Here is a 25,559-nt window from a genome sequence, read left to right as displayed (position 1 = left end):
CCAAATACTACAAAAAAAAAAAAAAAATCCTATACCTATAAAGTCTTCAGCTCACAATACAATTATAATTGTTGCAAAATTTAAATAATTTCAGTTCAATCAATACTTCAAAAAAAGTAAACCTACATGTTAAAATGTCTCAGTAACTTTACTTTTCCTTATTTATTTCTTAAAAGTGGACACATGCTTGACGTATAGTGATGTTTTGGAAAATGGGAATGGAAGAAGATGAAAGCTTCAATTGTTGTTCATCCATAGTGTCAAGTAACAATCGTTAAATGTTTAGGTTTATTCTTACAATAATCGCAAAACACCATAAATGTACATGCTTTCCCGGAACATGTGGACCACTTCGGCCTGCTGCGTGATGCATCAATGAGTAACACGCCATTACGCCGCGTGATATTTCCAACATGCAAAAACTCTGGCCCGTAAAACTGTTACTGGCTCATTCATTCTATAAAAGCTCATTGAACAATGCTTTCAAAACCATCACACATTTCACCACATTTAACAGTACCAGCTAAACTATTGCACACTTACTTCATGCCGTGATGTCATGAACCACTTCCCAGAATTTGCACACAAAAAAATAAAAGATAAAACATGCTAATAATTAATAGTTCAATAGTTTTCTGCACAGATTTTGTCACAATTTCTGTCCCTATCTGATCATTGCAGCGGTGCTAATGCTACTGCTGGTTAGCATTAGCACCTGCTGGTTAGCATTAGCATCTGCTGGTTAGCATTAGCACCTGACCCGTGTCTCATGCAGCGGGGGGAAAAAAACAAAACAATCTTGCTGGGAAAGCCCTTCATTAACGTTTATGGGAAACCTATTGGCCTCCCATATTTTCCCCTTCTGGATTAAAACTCATACTGCTCATTTTCCATACTTCTCTCCCATACGTCCATTCCACATGTCTGTTTTGGGAAATCCCTTATAATGGGCAGTTAAGTCTGCATTGTGCCTGGCAGCGTCCTTTTTCCCCTTCGGGATGACATCCACGGCATTTTTTGGAAAGTGTGGGTGTATTTCAATGGTACGGTGGTGTTTTCTCTCGGCAGAACGCACTATTTCCAGACTTTCGTTCAAACTATTTCGAACCGAGCCAGAGGGAGAAACAACCGCTGGAACTCCTCAACCATGAGAAGAATGTAGATATGAAAGGACATTGACTGATTTTACAGTCCAGACGGTATGCAGGCCTGACGGAGGTGGTCCAGTACCAGGGTTACATAAACACCATCTTCATCTGGAAATGTGGGCTCACCTGAAAAAGTTCCATAAAATGTCACAGTCTGAGTGATTGCCTCCGTTGAGCGCCCGGTTCATGTATGTGACTGTCCTGACCTTTTGGCTGGGGGTTTCTCTGTTGGAGCGTGCGCCCGCTCGGAGGACTCCCTTCGTTGGCGGATGAGAGCCGGGGAAGCCTCCGTCTCCACCAGAGAATGACTCACCCGGATCTATCCACCTTAACGCTTGAAACTCAAAGAAGTATGTTTGATATTCTGTTTAGTTCTTGCTGATTTGGCCGTCAGCATTGCCTTGTTGTTGCATGTTCTCGGTGATTCATAATACAAGAAGTGAATTTATTTAATTCTTGATAATTGTCAGACTGATGACATATTAGAGTTGTCGTGTTATAGAAATTCTAAACCTATTTTTTGTTGTAAAAGGCTCAAAACTCTACAGATTTGTGATGTCCTCTATACTCACAGTAAGAGAGGAGGCCACAATGATAAGAAGAAACACACTGCTAAACAGTACATCCTGTTGTATCAAAGGTTAAGACATTTTGATGTGATTAGATTAGACAACGATGTGTATAGATGGATTCGGTAGATTCCTGAAATCATTCTTAAGCCATTTAGGAGTCTGTAACTCAATTTAAGTCTAGACTGAAAACATATCTCTTCTCCTTGACATTTGGTGCAGGCTAGACAGGATATAGTGGCATTTTATCTCATTTTATTGTTGTTAATTTACTCGTTTATGCTGTGTAATCTCATTTGTACAGTATGGCCTTTCGTTATGTGAAGCACTTTGCTCAGCGGGTTGTTTTAAATGTGCTATTAAGATAAAATTCAAGTGCTCTTTGAGTTTCAGTGTCGATACTTGTTTGAATGAGTATCTACTTTCAATACAAGTGTCATTATCTGGGGGAATCCATGTTTTGACAAGCCTAAACACACTCTAAATATGTACATTGAGCCTGGTCTATTGTTCCGCCTGAGTGAGTGACTATACTAACACTGAACACTGAACTCCATTACATCAGAATCTGGTGCTGCTGTGTGTGGTCCAGCTCGGTCAGACCAGGTACAGGAGCTCAAAGACTTTCACAACAATGTTAAGGCCGGGCAGCTACTCAAAGGTATGCTCTGCTTGAAATTCACATCAAGAAGTAAACTTGATAGTTGATCCAGTGTGTGCCCAACTGTTGCTCTTCAGGCTTCTATTGCCTCTTGATGCCCAGCGTCAGTATCGATGCAAGATATTTACCAGGTTTCTTTCAAATCAACCCTCTACAAATGGGCGTTAACCCTACTTAAATGTATTATGTCATCTCTTTCCATTTCATTGTTTTATGTAGAACCAGAGCTGATGATTTAGGTTTTAAGATGAAGAAATGTATTCGATTTGGGTCAAGATTTCATTTTTTGAGTGAACTTGGATCAATAATGTTGGAAGAGAAGAATGGCCCAATAACACAAAGTAGTTCTTCAGAATGACTCTTGGATGAGAGTCGAAACGTTTCAGTCTGAATAACTGAATCTATTCTACATTGGAACACTCCTGGACGAATGAGGGATTACACCGACTTGTTACAAAGTAGGACTGTGAAGACTGGCACATTTGAGGAGACATTTTTATTTCAATGTTTTCAGAAGACGTTCTAGTTTTTGAGTCTAAATCTTGTTACTCAAAGCAAGTCATGTTTTGTAAATAAGCCAGAGAAGTGTGAAGTGTATTTCTCCGTGAGGTTAGCAGGGTTTATTGGCTTTCCCCTTGTTTGGGTATAGAAGTCCTCTCGGCGGGGGTCAAACCTAATAAACATGGGGGATTGTGTTCCAGGTAGAGGCCCAGGTTGAGTCCTGGGGTTCAGTCCATAGCCTGAAGCTCTGATGTGTTTGTGGAGCCTTCACTGTGAGAGGCAGCACATTCTTTATAGTGCAGCTGATTGGACACTGCACATTATTTGCTCTTGGACAACCTCTAGACTTGTCAAACACTATCACCTTTCGGTTTGTTTTTACAATGTAAAGTTTTGGAGCTGACTTTTCCATGTGAACGTCTCAGTTGGACCATCGAGGTGTTGCACGATGAAGATGTTATTTTCTGGCCTGATCGTGCGGCAGAGTTGATAACATCTTATTTCAGTCACTTCAGTTCCATGTTACTAAAAATCAATATATTGTGATAGTTGATTTGGTGATTCGATATCGTGGGCTTCTGTATCGATATCGCTCTCAGTAATGTTTGGTCTAATTTTCCTAATTATTTTTGATTATTACAATGGGTGCATTTTATTTTGAGTTTTTGCAGGTCGGGTTTTAACAAAGAAAACTGTTCAAATGTATCGAGTTCCTTAAAAACGAGTGATATATCGTAGAATATCATGACCACTATATCGAGTATTGCAAAATCGTGATATTATCGTATCGCGAGCCGTGTATCGCGTCCAATCGTGGGGGACCCTGTTATTCCCAGCCCATCTGTTACCGATATGTTTCAGTTTTGCCTTGTGCCTTGTTTTCATTGTTCAGTAATTGTATTTTATGTGATATAGTTTATTCTATCTGCAAACTTCTTAAGATACAAAAGTCAGCCGTACACATTTGTTTAACAAATGCAAGTGTAATCGTCCTGCTAGATGAAAAGGGCATGCACCGGGGACATTTTGCGGCTGTTACCGTAGAGAATGTCACAATACTGCAATTTGAATACCAAGAAAAAGGCTCAATCCTTTTTAGTCGACAGAACGATAGTAGTTCCTTTGATGTAGTCTCATGTTCTTGTATTAGTTCTGATCAAGACAATTCGTACAATATTCAGGAAATGTCTGACTTTGTCCTATATTTATGATTCATTTTCGTTGTCAATATCTATTCTTGTTCCGATACAGTATCATTTAGTACGGGTATTGGTATATTTTTTAATTTAATGCAACCTTTTTGACATTTACGGAGCTATACCCACTCCATGTACTCACAATACTGAAAATGCTGAACGACAACCTCTTTTTAATCAAAGCTTGTATAAACTTGCCGTTATATATGATTCCCAATTTTTCCTCCTCCAAGCCCTGACGACCCGGCAGCCCGAAGCGAGAGGCCACTGTGGAGCGGAGGGTTTGTCTGGAACATCTCCTTTAGCTCGGCACACGTCCAGAAGCTTGTCTTATTGGGGCGAGGGTCTGCTAATGTTCTCCATACACGCCTTTGCGTCGACCCACTTCTCAACATTTATGTAATCCTCCTGCAGATGGGGGCTCCGGGAGGGGGAGACGGGGGGGGGGGATGTCATGGCTTGGTTAACCACAGGTATGTTCCATCACACACCGAGGGTTTGTTTGGATAGTGCGGGGCGAGCCTAAGGAGTTTGTTTGCTCTCGGTCGCCACTAAATGACTTGTTGTCATTTCATACTTTCGTCAGAGGCCGTGACAGCGTGACCCTTGATCCTGGGCTATATATATATTTTTTTAAGGAATGCTAATTTTTGCCACCGCGACGGCATAAAAGAGGGACCGCTTTTCCATTTACAGGACCTGTTTTGTTTTGTGCGGCTGCTCAAATGTGGAAAAAAAATCACAGTAGTTTGAATCATAATTGAAATTTGAGATTATGGTCATGATATTGAGCTGGAACTGGTCAGGGCCGTAGCTGGACGGGTTTACTCATTGTGCATGTGTGTTTTGGCTTAATAAGATAATAGACCCTTTGTTTGTCCCCCAGTGGGCAAATTCCAGTGTTGCAGCATGCATTCCAGGCTCCCTGTGCAGCCGGCTGTAGCGTCGTGAGTTCGAATCCCGGCTCTGACTATTTACTGCATGTCCTCCCTTCTCTCGTCCCCATTTCACGCTGAACTGTCCTGTCTTAGAAAAAAAAGAAAGAAAAGTAAATGGAGAGGGGTATCCATCCGTGAGCTTTAAATCAACCTATAAACTTAAACTCGCAGGGAACTTATTCACTCATAGAAAAACATCTATGCACTTACAATGCATTTCAGATTTGTATTGTTTAGAAAATTTGCGATGAATAGATTAATTAGACAGATAATGAAAATGGCCTATTCTAACTATTGACCTATTGAGCCGTCCTTATGCTCAAATGTCTTAAGACGGCAAATGCATGCAAACAGAAACAGTGTTTGGATCCTCACAAGAGCACATTTATACCTCATTACCAGTAGCAAAGCGAATGAAAAGAATCTACTTTCTAATGGATCCAAAATCGCTTTTTTGTTTTTTTACCCAGTAGTCCAACAGCTATAATTTGGTTTGTGTATTTATTTCGCATTCCACTCCAGTTGATTGTCCAGATATACAGACATTTTGTACTCTGCTGGTCTTTGAGCTTTTACTTTCCAAAACAATCTGGTACAATCATCACGTGTGCCGCCAATTTCTTGCCAAAACTCGAGCATTGACGCACAAGCTTCATTGTTGAAACCTGTACCCATGTCCATGCGCCATTCTTCTCTTTCCAGTCACTTTGTTTGAATCCCTATTTATTTTATGATCAAATGGATTTCATCAAACTCTTGTGCAAAGTACGCATTGAGCTGCACCGTCCCGAAAACCTGCCACTCACTTATGGGTATCGGTTTACACACTGTAGCTGCCATGTGTCACAAATGAGGTCAAGGGGGCTTTTTATTCCCCCCCTTTTGCCTGTGGGACAAGAGGAATGCTGTATCCTCATTATTTGGAAGCGTGGGACTCTGTTGCCTGGTGTTGTGGGTCTAGGATGACCTTCAGGAATGCCATTGTGAAGTCTGTTACCTCTCCCGACGCACCCTACTAATCAGACGGCCCATTTTAGCAGAACGCGATATCCACGGGCACCGGGGGCAGAAGAATGGAGAAGTCAGTCCGTAAAAAGGCCCAAAGAAAAGGCAGCTCTCTGTGGTTTGTCTCCCCTGTCCCGTACTGGAACGGCAGGAATGTGGCAGGGCTGACCGACGAGCCCTTTTGAGCTTAATGAATTTTAAAAGGTCTTTTTCATTCAAAGCAGGGTGCTGGCCGACAGCGTGTGGCCCAGAGGAGAGATGGGAGAAGGGACGGGAGCGCAGCAGGGGTTCAGGCGCTGGCAATGTGCTCCGGCACTCATTCAGAGCGAGGTATTAGGTGTCTCCCACAATCACAGATAATGGGCAGCTCCGCATGGGAAGCCACTGTTGGAACATTCCTGATACAGAAAACTCTGAAAATACGCTTTGGTTATTATTGACATAATTTTCCTGACAGTGCCCAATTTTCTTATTCTAGATTAAAATGATAAAAAAACCTTTTTCAGCAGCAGATCAACAGGGAGGATTTGGTTGGCTTTATTACTATTTTTGTTCCACAAAGTTCAAGTAAGGACAGAAGAGACTTCAACCCAGACTTCCAAACAGAACCATTATTTGTTATTTATTCAGTCAGTTAAATTTGATTTACTCAAATAAACAGACGTGTTCCCACGGAGAACACAGACCATTCTAAATAAGTGCTTTGCTTAATTTTAATTGTTCTATATTTGCAGTCTGATTAGAGCTGATGGCAGGAAGCACTTAAAGCATGGACCCGTATCTGACTATTATTGATTGTCAGACTAGTCTGTGTTAATGGCATTAAGTCCGTCTTTATAATATAAAGACGGACTTAATGCCATTAACACAGTGACAATCAATATGCTTCAGGACATGTGACTTTATGTACGTAAATGAGCAAATTCTTTTACTCCAGAGATTATACTGCAAAAGCAGCACTTTGTGATAAAATGAGACCCCTGTGCACTGTTTACATTTAGTAATAAACACATTTATTTCTGGAAGTTTACAAGCCAAATGCAGTACTAGGGCTGGGAAATATTGACTATTGACTATTGAGTATCCTGATATGAATGTTCACACAAAATTATGTTAATCCAACAGAAACGTGTTAAAACATGTCTTTAAACAAATTAATCATATCAATAAACATTCATGATATTATTTACATTTTTATATATATTTTCCACTAGTTCAGGATTGCACTGTAATTGACTTTGCTTTAACGGTCTGCCCCAGTTTCAGAGCTTTTAAGGTCGTTCACACGTGACACCCACAAATGAATGTTACCAAACGGTTTGAGAGCTGGGAACTTTACAGTAAATGGTGACCAGCACTCGCACCTCACCGCAAGAAAGTCAAATGCAGAGGAATAATTTACCCACGGGGATGATAAAGGCTAATCTAATCTAGTTATTCAGATTGACTCTCTCTCTCTAAAATACGGCCACTCGGGCTAATATCATTTGTAATTATGCATTTTACTGCAACCATCACATTGTATACAAGCCCTTTGTTGACCTTTTTTAAGTTTCATATTCAGTCCCCTGATGCACTCCCTCTGGCCTGCACGGATGATCCCTGATTGAGCTGAGTGAGTAAGCTTGTAAAATACACACTACACTTGGCAACAGTGTTCCAGTCGATCCAGTTATCTGCTTCAGTGGAGGTGCTTGTGCCGGGACACACTGGCAACGTTCAGCGCGTGCTCAGAATGCAGGCAGGTGCATAGGGCTGCGGCTATCAACATATTGTCTTGTGCATTTTAGACCCCTACCCACAAAGGAATATTATTTTTAAACTGAGAGGAGGTCCAAGGCATTTTGACGTTCAACTTTGGTCGAAACACATTGGATTGTACTTTATGTATAAAGGATTTTTAACTTAATGTTCTAACTTGATGTTGGAGTGTCCTGGGCCTCCTCTCCTCATCAAAAAAATCCTTCCATCCAAAAAATGTTTTTCAGTCTGATGGGAATGGTTTGCGCAGCAGCATTTACACTCTCCTGAGCTCAACTCGTTCCAGCCCAAAGGGAGGAGTTACCCTAAACTTGTTGACAAGTCTGAGATTTTCACCGCTTAATATTTTTGAGACCTTTTTCCAGCTTCACACCACGTCCACTTTTAATCGATTTAATCAATGCACAGGCATGTCTTTATTGGCTACAGCCTGACATTCTATTGATACAGCTCACAGATGTGTCCCGTCCCACCCACAAGTTCAAGTGGATTTTATTGTGTTTGAACTAATATTTAGACAATCTCTCTACGTCCCCTGCATCCATCTTCTTCTATGGCAACCACCCACCCATTCCAGCAAAGTTTATGCAGATAGATGTAAGATTTGTGAGTCACCACTAGAAAATGTTTAGTTTAATTGTAAAAAATGATAGTTTTGTTGCGTTTAATCAACACACATCTGCAAACTGAGCCAGGCTGTTGTTTCTGATGGTCGGGGGCCATCGTCACTCTGGGTCACACGACTGGAGTGATGTCACAGGAAATGCCTGTGGCCTGATGTCTGTGCTTGATGCAGCGAGGCAGATTCCTGAGCAGACAGTAATGACACTCCAGGTTTAGAAGGAAAAATAGGTCATTACTAATTGCTGATAAACATGGAGTCAGCCAAGATCTGCTTTTCCAAAATACTTGCTAATACTATTCAATTGCATGCTGATTGATGTGAAAAAACAAAACAAAACACAAACTACTACCTACAGCAACAGCAGGGCACCAGGCTCACTCACTTCCTCCAAATGTAATTCAACACTTATTCATGAAAAAGCAATGCCAAGACATGTTACATGTTTGCAGTTTAAGAGGGATTAAAACTATTCCGTGCGCTCATAATGTCACACTGTCACATTCATAACTTTAAGAAACATAATAATGACTTTATATGTCTATAAAGTTGGAAGAACAAAGTATTCTTTTCTGTAAAGTGAAGCAGAAAGATGAGCAGAACGCCTGCAGCGTAAAAGAAACACCAAAGAGGAAGGTTTGATTATTCTGAGGGATTCCTGTGTCTACTCCTGGACAGCAGACAGATGGAAACCTGCCATCAGAGTTGTGAGCCAGTGGCCTTTTGAACTATTCTGCTCCGCTGCCATAGCAACCACTGACCCTAAATGCTGTGTTTATTTCACAGCATTTGTTCTAGGGTGAAGGAATGAATTAATAGTTCTAATTACAGTCTGTACTAATCATACAAGAGTGATTAAACTATTATTCTGCTTTCTGCATAACATGGCAAGACAGAAAGTGCTAGACAATTATTTATTCATGTTGACTGCACTGAAATGGAGCAAAGGTCAATGTAGTTCCACTTATTTTCTATTTGTATTAAACTGGAACAAAACAATGCATTTAGGCAGAGGCGCTTGCAGTTTGATGTATTGCGTCAGCCCACAATATTATGAGACTTTTGAATGATGCAGTAATACAATATGTTGGTTATTGTTATACATTCCTACTTAGAACATGATTTTGACACTCAAACTAGTGTTCTCACAATACTGAACGTTCAAACGCTCCTTTTTTACGCACAATAGAATGTAATTTTCAATGCAAAAAATAAGAGTAATATATTTGATGATATCATATGGTCTTATTCTAGATCAAGACCCTTCTAAATCTATAAAACTATTCAGAAAAGGTCAGATTTAGTCTTCAATACTAGTTTCAGTGTCGATTAGTGTCTGGATATTGATTTCTTTTGACAAACCAAACTCAAACTAATCTTCTTTACTGCAGTCTATACAAATATTTTGCCTCTTTGTCTTATCTAGGCAGCGTAGTCCACCTGTGTGACCTCATGCTCCCCTTTTCCCCCCAGAGAGCTGAAACACGCGAGTGTTTCGGCCCCCGAGTAAGCGGGCGAGTTCGCGGTCTGCTGAGGTCATCGTGAGATAGGGCCCGTGGAAACACTGACGCCGCTTCTAACGCGACAGGCTCTGGAAACTTGTCCCGTAGGAGCCCCTTAAAAGAGGACAGTAAAATACAGCTGGGGCTGTCAGACAGGAGAACTCAGACGCCATTGTCCGGCCGGCGGAACAATAACACGTGCAGGTGTAAAGTCGGTTTGCGTATGTTTTTCCTTTCCTGCGGTTGTGCAAAGTAATTCATAATCTATTCTACGTAACGCTTATTTCCCACCTGACTATCTTTCCATTGAGCTTCAAGCATTGCACACGAGACAAACGTTTGCGCTGGTCCCTCTGAATCACCATGTTTCTAGTTCTTGTAAAATACACTTGCTTTTAACATGACATCATTCCGCGGCGGATTGAAATTACGTAAGATTTATTGTATTCTTTCATTCAGAGTAGCCCCCTAAGCCTAATCCATGTCATCATCCTGTTTAGAAAAGCCTGATTGGAACAAGATACGATGATGTTCCCGTTGATAGGAAACGCTTGTGGCTGCGGCCGTGTTGTTGACTCTCGCTGCGGCGTGCGTCGTCCTTTGTTTAATATCCGCAGATGTCTCAGTGCTTTTGTTTGTGTGTTTTGGCCTTTTCCAGACGGAGGCGATGAAGGACGCCCTGAGGAAGCTGGGCCTGAACGTGGTCGAGATGACGGACGAAAATGCCACACTGGACGGGGGAGACGTGCTGTTCACCGGTACGACGCTCAAAAGCATGGGACCAAAGAACAATGTTTAGACGGCAAGAGAATGGGGAAAAATGCAAATACGCAGTTATTTTTTGAGTCTTACAAGCCCAGACCTCGGCACCTTAACTGCACGGTTCGACGATGGAACGGCGAGAACGTGACGGTGTGAAGTTACTGTCCACACTTTAGCCCAGAATGTTTTGGTCAATGTTGCACAATGAAAGACTTTATGAATGGTCAAATGGAATAGAACATCACCTCTTTGATCTACTTTCTTATATTGTAATTGTTATAATTTGGAGTCTGCTTCTGCAAATAAAAGAAGAAGGAATACCAACGAAATATATTCGTGAATAAAAATACATAGTACATCCCTTCACCGTAAAAGGTTGTCCAATGAAGAAAGAAAATCAATTCTTCTCAATGTTTTTAGGATTCTTTATGATGTTTCGTTCTTTTTGTTTACCGTGATTTGGCATGTTAACTTGTCACGGATAATAACGCCTAAGAACATTACATGTTCCATGGACAAATGTAATTGCGCTAACGCTTCTGTGTATCCTGCTTATGCTAGAGTACGGAAAGAAAGGCACATTTACTTACTCTGTTCTTGAAGACACTGTTTGACAACCTCAATGACCCCTTGCACACTCTGTTCCTCCAAAATATTATTTACCCTCTTTCATGGTCAAAGCAAATCAGTGGAAATAAGCAAGATAAACATTGTAGATTGAAATTGCAGCAGAACTTTATTAGATTTGCTGTACGTTTTACCATGTGGTCTTTAAAAATGTGGGTCAATGTCTGACTTTTACAGTACTAAGGCCTCTAGGGGGGAAAAAAAGCCTAGAACACCTAATTAGGTTCCTAGACACTGACTTGTGCTCTGAATCCTTCCAGCCCAAATGGGTTTCATATGGCAGAGCTAGAAACATTTCCTGCTGGCAAGCCCCAAGCTAACAGCTCATTTTGTAACAGCACAGTAGACTGAGAAGAACCCCACATCGAGTCTTTGCATGCAATGGGGCTCTGCTGTAGTCACACACCAAACTGAGCACACAAGGGATATTTCACAGCCAAGCGTTGAACCCACACGCAAAGCTTCACTGTCACTAGTTTAGCGCTCAAGGACCAGGCCTTAGCTGTAACTTTAGACCGTGAAATAATGTCTACAGAGAAGGTTTTTCTTGGTAATTTAATTTTCATATGTTTCCAGGTCAAGAGTTCTTTGTGGGCTTATCCAAGCGGACCAATCAGAGAGGAGCAGAAATCCTAGCTGATGCCTTTAAGGTAAGAAACATTCAGAGACAAATTACTAATCAAATTTCATTATCATCATACATGTTCCTGAAGCATATAAACCTTCTAAAACTCCACTCCGTTATTTTATTTGACTTTGAGCATTGCTGTATGTAACTGTGGTCTGCACCCAAAGGAAAGGGTGACCTGAGCATTAGCAATTCCTATGGCAAAGAACATATATTGTAATGGCAAAGAAAAAGAGCCTTAACCTTGACTTGATGGTGAATAATTGCACAAAATTAAAGCGAAAACTGCTTCAAACTGAGTTGAAAATGTATTTTAGAAAGATTCTAGCATATGAATGTATGCAATGGATAAAATAATGCTCATTTTTTAAGGCACCACCACCTCACACTGCTTAGTTTATCATAATGTGTGAGTAAATGTGAATAATTGGCTTTATTGTGCCTTCTCACTGTAGCAATAAAGGCACTGAAATATTAAGTCCGGTACCGTCACATGCTTTGCAAATTTGTTTTCAAGATACAGTACATTTGTATTGTATACATTTTGGCTGCATATTGAAATTATGCAGATTTAAGATTATTATTAACACAGATCATATATAAAATGGATGGTCAAATTGTAAAATCCACCCTGTTTCTGAGCGAAACTCCTGTTTAATTTAGTCAACTTGTGATCTTGTACAAAGCCTCTGAGCAGAAGATAAATGTATTATGAATTACAAGCGCTTAAGTGCATTATCTCTCCATTTGTCCCATGTCCCCGGTCACTTCGCCCATGCCAGCTCTGTAATTGCATTTGGCCCTGACTCTCTCTTTGTCTTGTCCCCACACATTACAGCTCCTACTTTTCCTCCCATTAGATTTACTCTGACATCCATCTGTCTCCTCTCAGCTCTCAGAGAACCACGTTATCAATCCAAATTACACACGAGCTTGAAACTCGACTATTTTAACCCGTCAAAACAACAAAGTTCATAGGTCTGTGAGCCATTTTTAGCAAATCGAGATGATAGAGAATTGCAACACATTTTTAGAGGATGAAAACACTCTGATAAAGTCCTTTCTTTGCTGCTTTTTCCTGTGGTTGTCATGACCTGGTATGTCTCCTTATCTTTGCGGCTAATGGGAGCTTTGAGGTTTTCATAATATGACCAGTTTTTTCCTTCTGACAAATCCTCAAATACTGTGGCCTGACCTTGACAACCATCACTGAGCACCCCATTATCCCCCCTCTCGAACCACACAGAATCAAAGGAAAAAGTAGCACAAAAAAACGCCAGTCACCACTTAAGTATTCTGAACTAATCTGTAGGGGTTTGCATGTCTGCGCCAAACGAGCGCCAAAGATACATGTGGCAAAATCATCGCCGACGTCCGTGTAATTAGCTGAGATCATTTTATGATATTTTATATTTTATTTATATATAACATTTTGGCAGAAGGAAAAACAAAGGTAAGGAAAGGCTACAAGCAATACGGTCCTGGTCCTCGTGTTTTGAATACTTGTGTCTGGGTTGGTTTCTTCGGGATGTTTCATAACTCTAATTCAAGATCCTCTTTATTTCTCAAGAGTATGGCAGACCCTATCCGGATTATGTGTCAAATATAGGCTGAAAATGTATGTGTAAATGTTAGAAAATGTATTTATTGGTGTAGGATCACCAGCAGTTGCAGTAATACTAGTTTACAGAGCTGTGTGCAATAGAGAATTTAAACGTAAGAATCAATTTCTGTTACTTATTGGGCCTGTAACTGACTTTGAGAGGCCTGTTCACGCTACTCGACACGTTGTAAAAGCAGATATTTGTGGGGAAAAGTAGACCAACGGATGGCTATTTTGTTGGACGAGATCCTAAAGGAGACAACTGCAAGAAACAGACAATTTTATCAGGTTATTAGATGAAAAACATATTGAAATAACTTCCTTTTTTCTCTGTCGTTGTCCAACATCAGAGCGAGGTGAACAGACTTGTTGTGTTGGGTCAAACTGTTGATTCTGAAACATATTCTTCACTCTTTGTCTATAATTGGGGACAGGTTGGTGTATTACTGTAACTGTTCTATGATTATTGTTCTGAGAATCTAGAGCTTAAGCCTTGCTGAGTCAGGTTCACAGTAAGGGCGAAGGATCAAAAGTGTATTACGGTAACTTGCCTGAGAGATCTTCCCATATGGCTCACATTTGCCTCCGTACAAAGATTCCTGTGTGTTTTCTGTTATCTCTGACAAACTGGCAACTAATGATGCGTCCCTGGCAAATCGCACTCGGAAAAATTACTTAGGCGTCCGATGTAGTTCTTTCCATTTTTTATCAGATAGACAGCTCTTATCGCCTGTTGGTTTTTCCACTCATTATCAAATTATAATTTGTGTTGCCAGGTTTGTTTGGAGCTCAACAAATGCAGACACATGTTGACATTTTTGGGTTAGAAGTGCAAAAGGATTCAAAAGAAACTTCAAATGGAGGAAGTGGTGATTTTAAATGGATTTGACTCTATGCAATACCGTATTTTCTGGACTACAAGTTGTTTTTTTTACATATTTTTGACCCGGGTGCGATTTATACTCCGGAGGGACTTATAAGCCGGAAAATACGTTAGTTTATTATGTTTTTATTTTTATTTTATTTTTTTCATTTATTTATTGTGAAAACTACACTAAGTTGTTGTAATGAATGTTGGTGCTGGTTTAAGTGCTGGTCGGTAGCTATGACAGTTGGTTGTTGGTAAATCTATAGTAAATAATTGTAATTGTTTAAGATTTTGCAGTAATTACAGATATTGACAGGGCCGCTGCAGCGCGAAATGGGGACAGGCATTAGGCAACGGGTCGAGGGCTGCGATCAAACCCACGACGCCACACATGTGCAACAGCCTAAACCGCTGCACCACTGGCGAGCACTTGAATACCGTATTTTCCGAACTATAAGTTGCACCTTTTTTCATACCTTTAACTGGGGTGCGACTTATACTTACATTTATACTTGTATACTTGTACTCCGGAGCCACTTATATGTGATATTATTTGTTATTTTCACACTTACAACCACATTTCATACTCCAGTGCAACTTATATATGTTTTTTTCTTCTTTATTATGCCTTTTTTTGGCTGGTGCGACTTATACTCCGGAAAATACGGTAGCTGTTTTGTCACAATTTCACTTTTATTACGAGACATATATATATAATAACGGGACAAAATCAAATAAATTAGTCATTAGTTGTGCAGCGCAGTAACACTTGAACTTCATTTCCTCCCCACTCAATCCATCAAATTATGTAAAGGGTCTTTTCGGGCCGTTCAAAAACAACTCCGTCTCGCTTGATTTCCCAGAGGATTTATCAAACGAGGAGGAAAAGTATGACTTGAGCTTCTAATTCAGAGATGAAACAAATCCTCCACTTCACAGATAAGGGCTAGTGAAAGCTCGTTGCATAATCCCCAGTTGACCCTCACTTTCTTCTTAAACGAGAGCCAAGGCGAGCGGTCAGGGGAGCGTTGCGGATGTGGTAATTGACAATTCGGTCCTCCAGCTGCTTCTCTCTGGCCTTCAGTCGCAATATCCTCCGCCGTGAATCAGAGCGCGCTAACGATCTATTCCACACAGTTCAAATATTGTTCTGCGAAACGTTACGGTTATTCTCCCATGGCAACTGTCGACCATTTGCAATAGAAGGAGGTAGAATATGGGGTAGTTAACACAGTTTTTTCTGTTTCAAGGAACAATTTATGTGCTTATGAATATATTCACGCTAAGTTTTTAGCAAAGGAGACAGTTCCTGGAAAGTAATGCTGAACTTCTTTATGTCTGTGTAATTCAAGGTAGAGTTTCTAACCAAGTGTGTAAATATTGATATAAACACCAGGTTGGAGCCCAGAAGTTTTTACCCCCCCATATTTTAGGAAGCAATTATGCAATACGTTCTCATTTATTTGTGTCTTGACTATAAATTGTAGTGTATTATTTTCTTTTTTTTTCTTTGCAGGACTATGCCGTCTCCACTGTGTCTGTGACTGAAGGTTTGCACCTCAAGAGCTTCTGCAGCATGGGAGGACCAGGCCTTATCCTCATTGGCTCCAGTGAACATGCACAAAAAGCCCTCAAAGTAAGTGTGTTCATCGTACGTGGTCGACGCCATATGACACTGCGCATGTAGACCATGCATATGCACATGTAGACCATGCGTATTCACATGTAGACCATGAGTATGCACATGTAGACCATGCATATGCACATGTAGACATGCATATTCACATGTAGACCATGAGTATGCACATGTAGACCATGCATATGCACATGTAGACATGCATATTCACATGTAGACCATGCATATTCACATGTAGACCATGCATATGCACATGTAGACCATGCGTATTCACATGTAGACCATGCATATGCACATGTAGACCATGCATATGCACATGTAGACCATGCATATGCACATGTAGACCATGCATATTCACATGTAGACCATGAGTATGCACATGTAGACCATGCATATGCACATGTAGACATGCATATTCACATGTAGACCATGCATATTCACATGTAGACCATGCATATGCACATGTAGACCATGCGTATTCACATGTAGACCATGCATATGCACATGTAGACCATGCGTATTCACATGTAGACCATGCATATGCACATGTAGACCATGCATATGCACATGTAGACCATGAATATTCACATGTAGACCATGCATATTCACATGTAGACCATGCATATTCACATGTAGACCATGCATATTCACATGTAGACCATGCATATGCACATGTAGACCATGCGTATGCACATGTAGACCATGAGTATGCACATGTAGACCATGCATATGCACATGTAGACCATGCATATGCACATGTAGACCATGCGTATTCACATGTAGACCATGCATATGCACATGTAGACCATGAATATTCACATGTAGACCATGCATATTCACATGTAGACCATGCATATTCACATGTAGACCATGCATATTCACATGTAGACCATGCATATGCACATGTAGACCATGCGTATTCACATGTAGACCATGAGTATGCACATGTAGACCATGCATATGCACATGTAGACCATGCATATGCACATGTAGACCATGCGTATTCACATGTAGACCATGCATATGCACATGTAGACCATGAATATTCACATGTAGACCATGCATATGCACATGTAGACCATGCATATGCACATGTAGACCATGCATATGCACATGTAGACCATGCATATGCACATGTAGACCATGCATATGCACATGTAGACATGCATATGCACATGTAGACCATGCATATTCACATGTAGACCATACATATGCACATGTAGACCATGAATATTCACATGTAGACCATGCATATTCACATGTAGACCATGAGTATGCACATGTAGACCATGCATATGCACATGTAGACATGCATATTCACATGTAGACCATGCATATTCACATGTAGACCATGCATATGCACATGTAGACCATGCGTATTCACATGTAGACCATGCATATGCACATGTAGACCATGCATATGCACATGTAGACCATGCATATGCACATGTAGACCATGCATATTCACATGTAGACCATGAGTATGCACATGTAGACCATGCATATGCACATGTAGACATGCATATTCACATGTAGACCATGCATATTCACATGTAGACCATGCATATGCACATGTAGACCATGCGTATTCACATGTAGACCATGCATATGCACATGTAGACCATGCGTATTCACATGTAGACCATGCGTATTCACATGTAGACCATGCATATGCACATGTAGACCATGAATATTCACATGTAGACCATGCATATTCACATGTAGACCATGCATATTCACATGTAGACCATGCATATTCACATGTAGACCATGCATATGCACATGTAGACCATGCGTATTCACATGTAGACCATGAGTATGCACATGTAGACCATGCATATGCACATGTAGACCATGCATATGCACATGTAGACCATGCGTATTCACATGTAGACCATGCATATGCACATGTAGACCATGAATATTCACATGTAGACCATGCATATTCACATGTAGACCATGCATATTCACATGTAGACCATGCATATTCACATGTAGACCATGCGTATGCACATGTAGACCATGCGTATTCACATGTAGACCATGAGTATGCACATGTAGACCATGCATATGCACATGTAGACCATGCATATGCACATGTAGACCATGCGTATTCACATGTAGACCATGCATATGCACATGTAGACCATGAATATTCACATGTAGACCATGCATATTCACATGTAGACCATGCATATGCACATGTAGACCATGCATATGCACATGTAGACCATGCATATGCACATGTAGACCATGCATATGCACATGTAGACCATGCATATGCACATGTAGACATGCATATGCACATGTAGACATGCATATTCACATGTAGACCATACATATGCACATGTAGACCATGAATATTCACATGTAGACCATGCATATTCACATGTAGACCATGCATATTCACATGTAGACCATGAGTATACACATGTAGACCATGCATATTCACATGTAGACCATGCATATGCACATGTAGACCATGCATATGCACATGTAGACCATGAGTATGCACATGTAGACCATGCATATTCACATGTAGACCATGCATATTCACATGTAGACCATGAGTATACACATGTAGACCATGCATATTCACATGTAGACCATGCATATGCACATGTAGACCATGCATATGCACATGTAGACCATGCATATTTCCCATTACTTCCCATATTTTTTAGTTTTAGTTTAAACAGCTTTAGCTTTTTTTAAGGATGGTCTAATGTGTCAATTACATACCACTCAGAACATACTTACTACTACCTCCTACTAGTCCTACTCCTACTCCTACTCCTACTCCTACTACTACTACTACTACTACTACTACTACTACTACTACTACTACTACTCTTCAAAAAATATAAGCCTTTCTTTACAAACACTGTGCTCCTAGACTAAAGATAATTGCTGCTTTTGCTTGTTTTACATTTTTATTGATGAAGTTGGTATTTTTATGTCGCTCATGTTTCTTAAAGTCGATAACAGAACTACACTAGGACTTTTACCAACGCCCCCTTGATGCAGATCTCCCCCTGCTGGTGGAGTAATAATATAATATGTACACAGTTAAAGGTAGGCCGTGTACCCTGCGCTCTTACTGGTTTTAAAGGGATTACAATTCTCTCTGAACTTGGGAAGCCAGAGTCTTCACCTGCATTTTGAGGACAGTTTGACCTATTTACTCAATAGTCTGTATATAAATGGTCAGACCGTACCTCATTTGAACGATCCAAACCTCCAGCATTCAGTTCCTGAGCTTGTGAGAACTGGTTTGGCTGCTGGGGCTGGTGGTAGAGAGTACTTGGATTTAAGAGAGCCCTATAGGTTTATTTCAGGCAGGTTTTCTACCACAGGATCTGGTGAATAGTGAAAGTGAACTCATTCTGCTTCCTGATTGGATAATCAACTTGAAATCCAAAAGGCAAACATAAACAACCTCATGTTCACTTCATATGTGGAGACGCATAAAGGTAATATTAGATACAGATTTGACATACCCTAACTTTATAATAAAGATATTTGGGACCCCTGAGTCATGATGACTGCAACTATTAATCTGAATAATTGTGTCAACTATTCATTATCTGGATTAATAGACTCAAAAAATCATGCCAAAAGACATTTTATAACATAAACATTGGCATTTTATACACATTGGCGTTTTATAATAAAGACTGGCATTTTAATTTAATAAAGGAACTTTATTATAAAATCCCAAACAAGAATAAAAACATCTTGAGTTTATTTTGACTATATTTACTTGTAAATAATCTCTTATAATATGACATAATATTTCAACCTTTTATTTGGTAAAAAAAAAAAGACAACTTGCAGTAGAAATAATAATTTTACTCTTTGACTAAAGAAATAATTGCTGAGTGTACTGAGTTCTAGCACAAACATATGTAGTATGTGTTCATGTTTTTGGGCAGTTCTGGTTTATGTCTTAAGTATAGTGTAAATTTACAGCACAAGAACGAATAACCTTTCATTAGTTAATCAGAACTCTATACCGTAAGCTATTTGTGGTCGCTAAAAAAGCACTGTGTGTGTATTTTTTATGTCATCAGTCTGTGACCTGGCACACTAAATCCATTGTCTGATTTATATAATTGTTTTGTACAAAGTGGTCTGGAAAAATGTGTTAAAAGCCACTGAGCAAACTGTAAAGCTCCAGCAGCCAGACAGGACTCACTAATGGACCCCTTCCATAATCTCCTGTCCTGTCGGAGTCCACGTGTTTGCATCGCAGACCTGTATAGACGCACTGATGTATGCTTACAATAAAGAAATAATTATCCAGCGGAGCACGCAGTAGCCGTTAGAGATGATGACAGAGTCCTCTTTTCCCAATTAAGCCTTACATCACCTCCGCGCTGCCATTAGCTTCTGTTTTAAAGGAGGATTTTAACAACCCACAGATTTATAATTTGGTAATGTTCTCTTCTAAATGCTGGTTAAATCATTTGGACGTGCCTGTTTTGGATACAGCTGCCTTGACAACGGGCTTTTGTGTTTGCATACTTACTCATGCATAATTGCTCTCTGTAGAATTGAACGAGGCATGTTGTTGTTTAGTTTGTACAAATCGAGTCGGTATTTGCTGTAGGGAGATGTGGTCATGTAATTGGTACAGTGCTTATCGCCCGAATGTGCAGACATACTAGATCCAGTTAAGTTGGTTTCTGTAATAAAGAAGGTTTAACCATTATTGAGGTTTTATTTATACAGCCTCAATTTTTAAAAAGGGTTCTGTGTTTCCCATACATTAGATTGTGGTTTGAATCATTTAATCTGAGAAAAATAATGGTCTTTAAATGTCGCTTATTGCCTATATTTACTTTTTAAGCAGTTATTTTTGCCCAGTATAGTTACTTTTAAATGTTTTTTAAAAGTGGCCTAAAATATTCTTTCATTATAAATATTTTGAACCTTGTCCCTATTCAAAATGATGCTGTATTGTTAGAAAATAGTGTTTTTTTTTGTATTTTTGTGTATTATCTGTAAACGCTCCTAATAACTTTGCTCGATATCAAAAGCTACATAAAATCTTTAGCATATGCGTTCACTAATTCGGTTTTCCATTCTACAAAATATATCAGAAGAATATGGTACTTTTTTTTTTTTTTTTTAGATTAGAGCAAGTTTGTGAGCCGTGGCTTGAATCCACCTCCCACGGCGACGGCGGGATGGAGCGTGTTTACAGAGCAGAGGACACTGTTAGAATCCAGCTGGCTCGTTGCATTCTCTGCTGTGTGGATGGCTTACGTCTCCATTCAGGCTCTCGACTCTGCGCTGAGCCCGGCTTTACAGGAACCGGATGGGTTTCATCACACATCTGCCCTTCGTCACCGCCGATCCTCGCTCATGAAGTCATCGCGCAGAAATAACAGCCTGTGTCACAGACCGCGGCACCCACTCCATATCTCCCCATCTCCGCTCGCTCCCGTCCGTCCTCACCCCTGTGGACTCTGGCAGCCGCCTCCACGCTCGCGCTGATGTCATCGCTCCTGACTGGACGCCTCTGGACGCCTCTGGACGCCTCACTCTCACCGTTTATGTGCTCCGGTCTGAGAAGTAATGATGTGGCAAAGTGAAGATGAGCAGATGAGCCTCAATTCCTGGTGCATTTTAAGGAAAGACCTTCATTATTTTGTATATTGTTATAGCCATAAACGGGCACTTTGATATGTAGATGGTGTACTTTATGTATTAAACATTCAAACTGGCCTTAATCTCAAAGTTATACAAATATAAGTCATATACCGTATTTTCCGGACTATAAATCGCACCTTTTTTCATAGTTTTGCGACTAACTTATATACTTTTTTCACACTTGCAACTGCATTTCATACTCCAGTGCAACTTATATTTGTTATTTTTCTTTCTATTATGCATTTTTTGGCTGGTGCGACTAATACTCCGGTGTGACTTATTGTCCGGAAAATACGATATTCAAACCTGTTGAGCCTGTTGGGCATGTTCTCGTGCTCCTGGAGAACTTGTTTTCCAAAGTTCCCCTACTGTATTTTATGCTTCAGCGCTAAGCCCTTGCCATGCTCTGCTAATATTTCCGTTTCTGAATGTGTCCCATTGAGCAACAACAAACAGTTGTTGTAAAGCAACAGGATGTAATCCCCATCACACTTCCTATCCGGATTTTGGAGCTGATTCAAGTGGGATTTGTCTCACACACAAGGCCATGAAATAAGCCTTTTGTCAAAGTTTCAAAGACTTGATCAGAAAGATTTAACATGTGCGTGGGCATCGTCAAGGCGCCGAGATTAGCCTAAGACATTTGTATTTTGAACAACACCAGACTTTGTGGCCTTGTTGTTTATTTGTATAGCAGAGTTAATGGTGCACAAGGTAACTTTTCTCTCCAAGGAATGGCAATATACTTTATGTTCAAGAGGCAAGCAGATGATGCCACCAGGCCAAGTTACAGGTCAGATCTGTGGAGAGGCAACCCCCACTCAAGGTATATTTGAGAAAAAATGAAAAACAAAACACCTTTAATTGAATATATTCCAATATTTAAGCCACAGCGTCTTGTTGGACCAAAGATCTACTCCAGGCACATTCATGTAGCAGAGTATGACAGGAAGGGCTTATCCCTTGTCTCTTTTTGTTTTTTTAATATTCAAAATAGCTGCTCATACCATACAATGTTTACATTGTGGAAACATAATTTCCCCTTGGGCACTGTAAAAATTAAAATTCCAAGTCTCTAAAATATAGCCAAAACCTGTATTTGAGTAATAGTAATGTAATTTCAAAATAATATTGCTCAAGCAGAAGTAGAAGTCCAAGAAATGACTCAAGAAAGAATAAAAAGCATTTGGGGACTTCTCAAGAGTAACTGTCAGGGAGTAATATCTGTGGTTGATGTAATTGGAAGAAAAAAAACCTTAATCGACGAAGAAAATCTTATATTTCAAAGGACTAGGTCATATCTGAGGCGATGCCAGCAGCTTCATGTTGACAATATTAAAATCATGTAACGTTTGTGTTTCTGTCACTTACAGACCTACTCACAGTGGGAAGAGTGACTAAAACTTAAAACTATTGTTACTAAATATTACTCAAGTGGAAGTAAAGGTGTGCAGTCCAAAACTACAGCCAGAAGTACAATACTCAAGTAAACGTGACTATATACTACCCACCACTGACAGCACTGCATCTTTATAGTATCGAATGACTTTTTACTGCAGACTTTCCACACATTACTGTCCATCTTATCACGCTCACCCACATCCACATATCCCCCACGAACACACTGCAGACCCCGAACAGAGCTGCAACTGTTCCCAAAATCAGGTGTACTTTCGAAGGATTTATTCCCTCTCGTGCACGAGTTTGTGCTCCGGGACATTTTTTCCTTACTCCACAAATACTCTTCCCCCCCTCCCTGTTTTGACTGCGAATTTGAGACACTTCGAAGTTGAAGCCGGACCGACTATGTGATCTTTTGGTGGGGTCCGGTCTGGGCCCCGTCCCCCGTGTGCTCGGCCCGTCACGCACATGGACAGTGTTTTCATTCGGGGGAACACACCCACCGGGCAGCGAGCGGGGGGGAATGCGTCTGCTCCAGTCACACTCCGCCCTGCAGACATGTGAGGGAGAGGCTGCTTCTATTGATTTACAGTGTGACTGATCGGACTTGCGGTACAGAAAACGCTTAAAACTGACCGCCCGGATTTATTCCTCCGGTCTTCTCGTACGCTGAAAAGTAGCCCAGTTCGCACACAAATAATAGTCCTTTAAGCACAAACTGTATAAAGCAACAGCACTAAATATGTATTGAATTATGTAGCTATCTGTTCTGCGTTTATTCAATTTACTAAGACAAAAAAACGGATCAAAATCTGTTTTACTGCGTGAGATTTGGACTTTCCGCTGATCTCATTTATGAAACTTGATGTGGAATTTGTACTAAAACTGTGCGTCATGTTCACTTCTCATCTCTCTGAGCTCAGATCAACGTTTGCGTCATTTCAAAAAAGTCCCGACGCACAAAGTTTTTTATGTTTTGTTGGACCCGACCTCACATTCACTCGACGCGTATTCTTTTTACAGATCACAAACTTAACGTACATAACACGTTTGTACTTGCACACGCTTCATAAACGAGACCGCTGACCTGTAACTTGGCCTGTTGGTGTCACTCGCTTGTGTCCATAGAGATTGATATTTTTTAATGCCGCGCCGTCGAATATCTCCATGGAGACGGGCAGTGTGGATCCCCCGCATCTACAGGACTCGGGATTTATCGTCAAAAACGTATATTTGTGGTCAATGTGACAAACGTCATAAAGATGCATTGGCAAAAATGATATAAAAATGAAATCTAAGAGCTGTGGTGCACCAATAACATGGTGTCAATACATTTATCACACAATATTCACAATAATCCTGAGTTTAGTATTTAGCATGTTAAAATCTCCATTGGTTTAACATTAGATTCATTTCTGAGATGTGACAACACGAGTTCTGTTACAATATTCTCACGGAGTGTTAATTCACAGTGATTTATTGTCAATTCTGATGATTAATTATTTGGTCGTTATGTTTGTGCCTGATCGGGACCCAGCGTTACCCACGAGACACGCGGAGAACATGCAAACCTCGACTCAAAGTGCACATTGTCCACATTGTCGTTTCGTACGCCTTTCCCACTGTAATCATCTGAATTTATCCAAGTTTGGGAGTGTCAATAAGCATATACAGGATTGTCATTTTTGTGCGTAGCTCGATTCCAATTTTAGACTTTGGTTTAACATTGCAGGAGTTGTTCATCGTCATGTTATTTCCTCAGCACACTACTTATTGCAGAAGCACAAAATGTTTTAATATCGTGCTGACCGAACAGGCCTTTCCCATTCCCATGGAAACGCCCAGGGTTTTCCTACCGAAGCAAACCCATCGTTTTGTGGGAAGTTTAGTGAAAACACTGATGACCACAGAGCCCATTGTGCTCTCAAACCAGATTTCCTCCTAAATATATCCTTGTGTCATTCGCTCACAGGGACTTGTCCGGGACCGTAAATGCGTCAAGCCGCCATCACGCAGACATTTGCACGGCCTTTTATGAACACTCGATTACCCGATACATAACTGTTCCTTTTTCTTTTTTTTTAAGTAGTGTTAGAGGAAGGCAGGAAGTCGTTTAACGCGTGCCAACGGAATCTGGTGCAGAATGTCCCTCCTTGAATACCTTTCTGAATGTTGACTTTTTGGATATTTTTTGACTTTTTTTTTTTTTTTTTTTTGGAAACCGCACTTTCCAGCCCTCCCCTCCTTGTCTCCGAGGTATCCGTCCACAGATGTTCTGCGTCTCCTCTGGTCATAACATCCTCACCCTTGACTTCCCCCTGGACCTAAATCCCACCTTCTCCTAAGTCCGATTACATAAATAACATGACATCTGCAGAGGAAGCATAAAGACTGGCTATTCCATCAAGGCGCCCTGTGTTCTCAGCGCGGCCTGGACGTGAACACGAGTCACTCTTAGTGTTGTGGCGGAATG

General features: G+C 40.5%; 1 protein-coding gene across 1 annotated transcript in view; it reads left to right on the top strand.

Annotated features, from left to right (window-relative positions):
* ddah1 (dimethylarginine dimethylaminohydrolase 1) overlaps positions 1-25,559 on the top strand; it is a 64,177-nt gene that overhangs the window by 32,383 nt on the left and 6,235 nt on the right. Inside the window, exons 2-4 of the mRNA XM_072438917.1 lie at positions 10,562-10,661; positions 11,869-11,942; positions 15,908-16,027. Of these exons, the coding sequence (XP_072295018.1) occupies positions 10,562-10,661; positions 11,869-11,942; positions 15,908-16,027 (294 nt within the window). The remainder of the gene's footprint in view (positions 1-10,561; positions 10,662-11,868; positions 11,943-15,907; positions 16,028-25,559) is intronic.

Source organism: Eucyclogobius newberryi, unplaced genomic scaffold (assembly GCF_026437365.1).
Source record: "Eucyclogobius newberryi isolate DKJ021-1_F unplaced genomic scaffold, fEucNew1.0.hap1 SCAF_9, whole genome shotgun sequence".
NCBI lineage: Eukaryota > Metazoa > Chordata > Actinopteri > Gobiiformes > Gobiidae > Eucyclogobius > Eucyclogobius newberryi.
The sequence above is the reverse complement of the archived record's forward strand: the minus strand, read 5'-3'. Positions and strand labels throughout refer to the sequence as shown.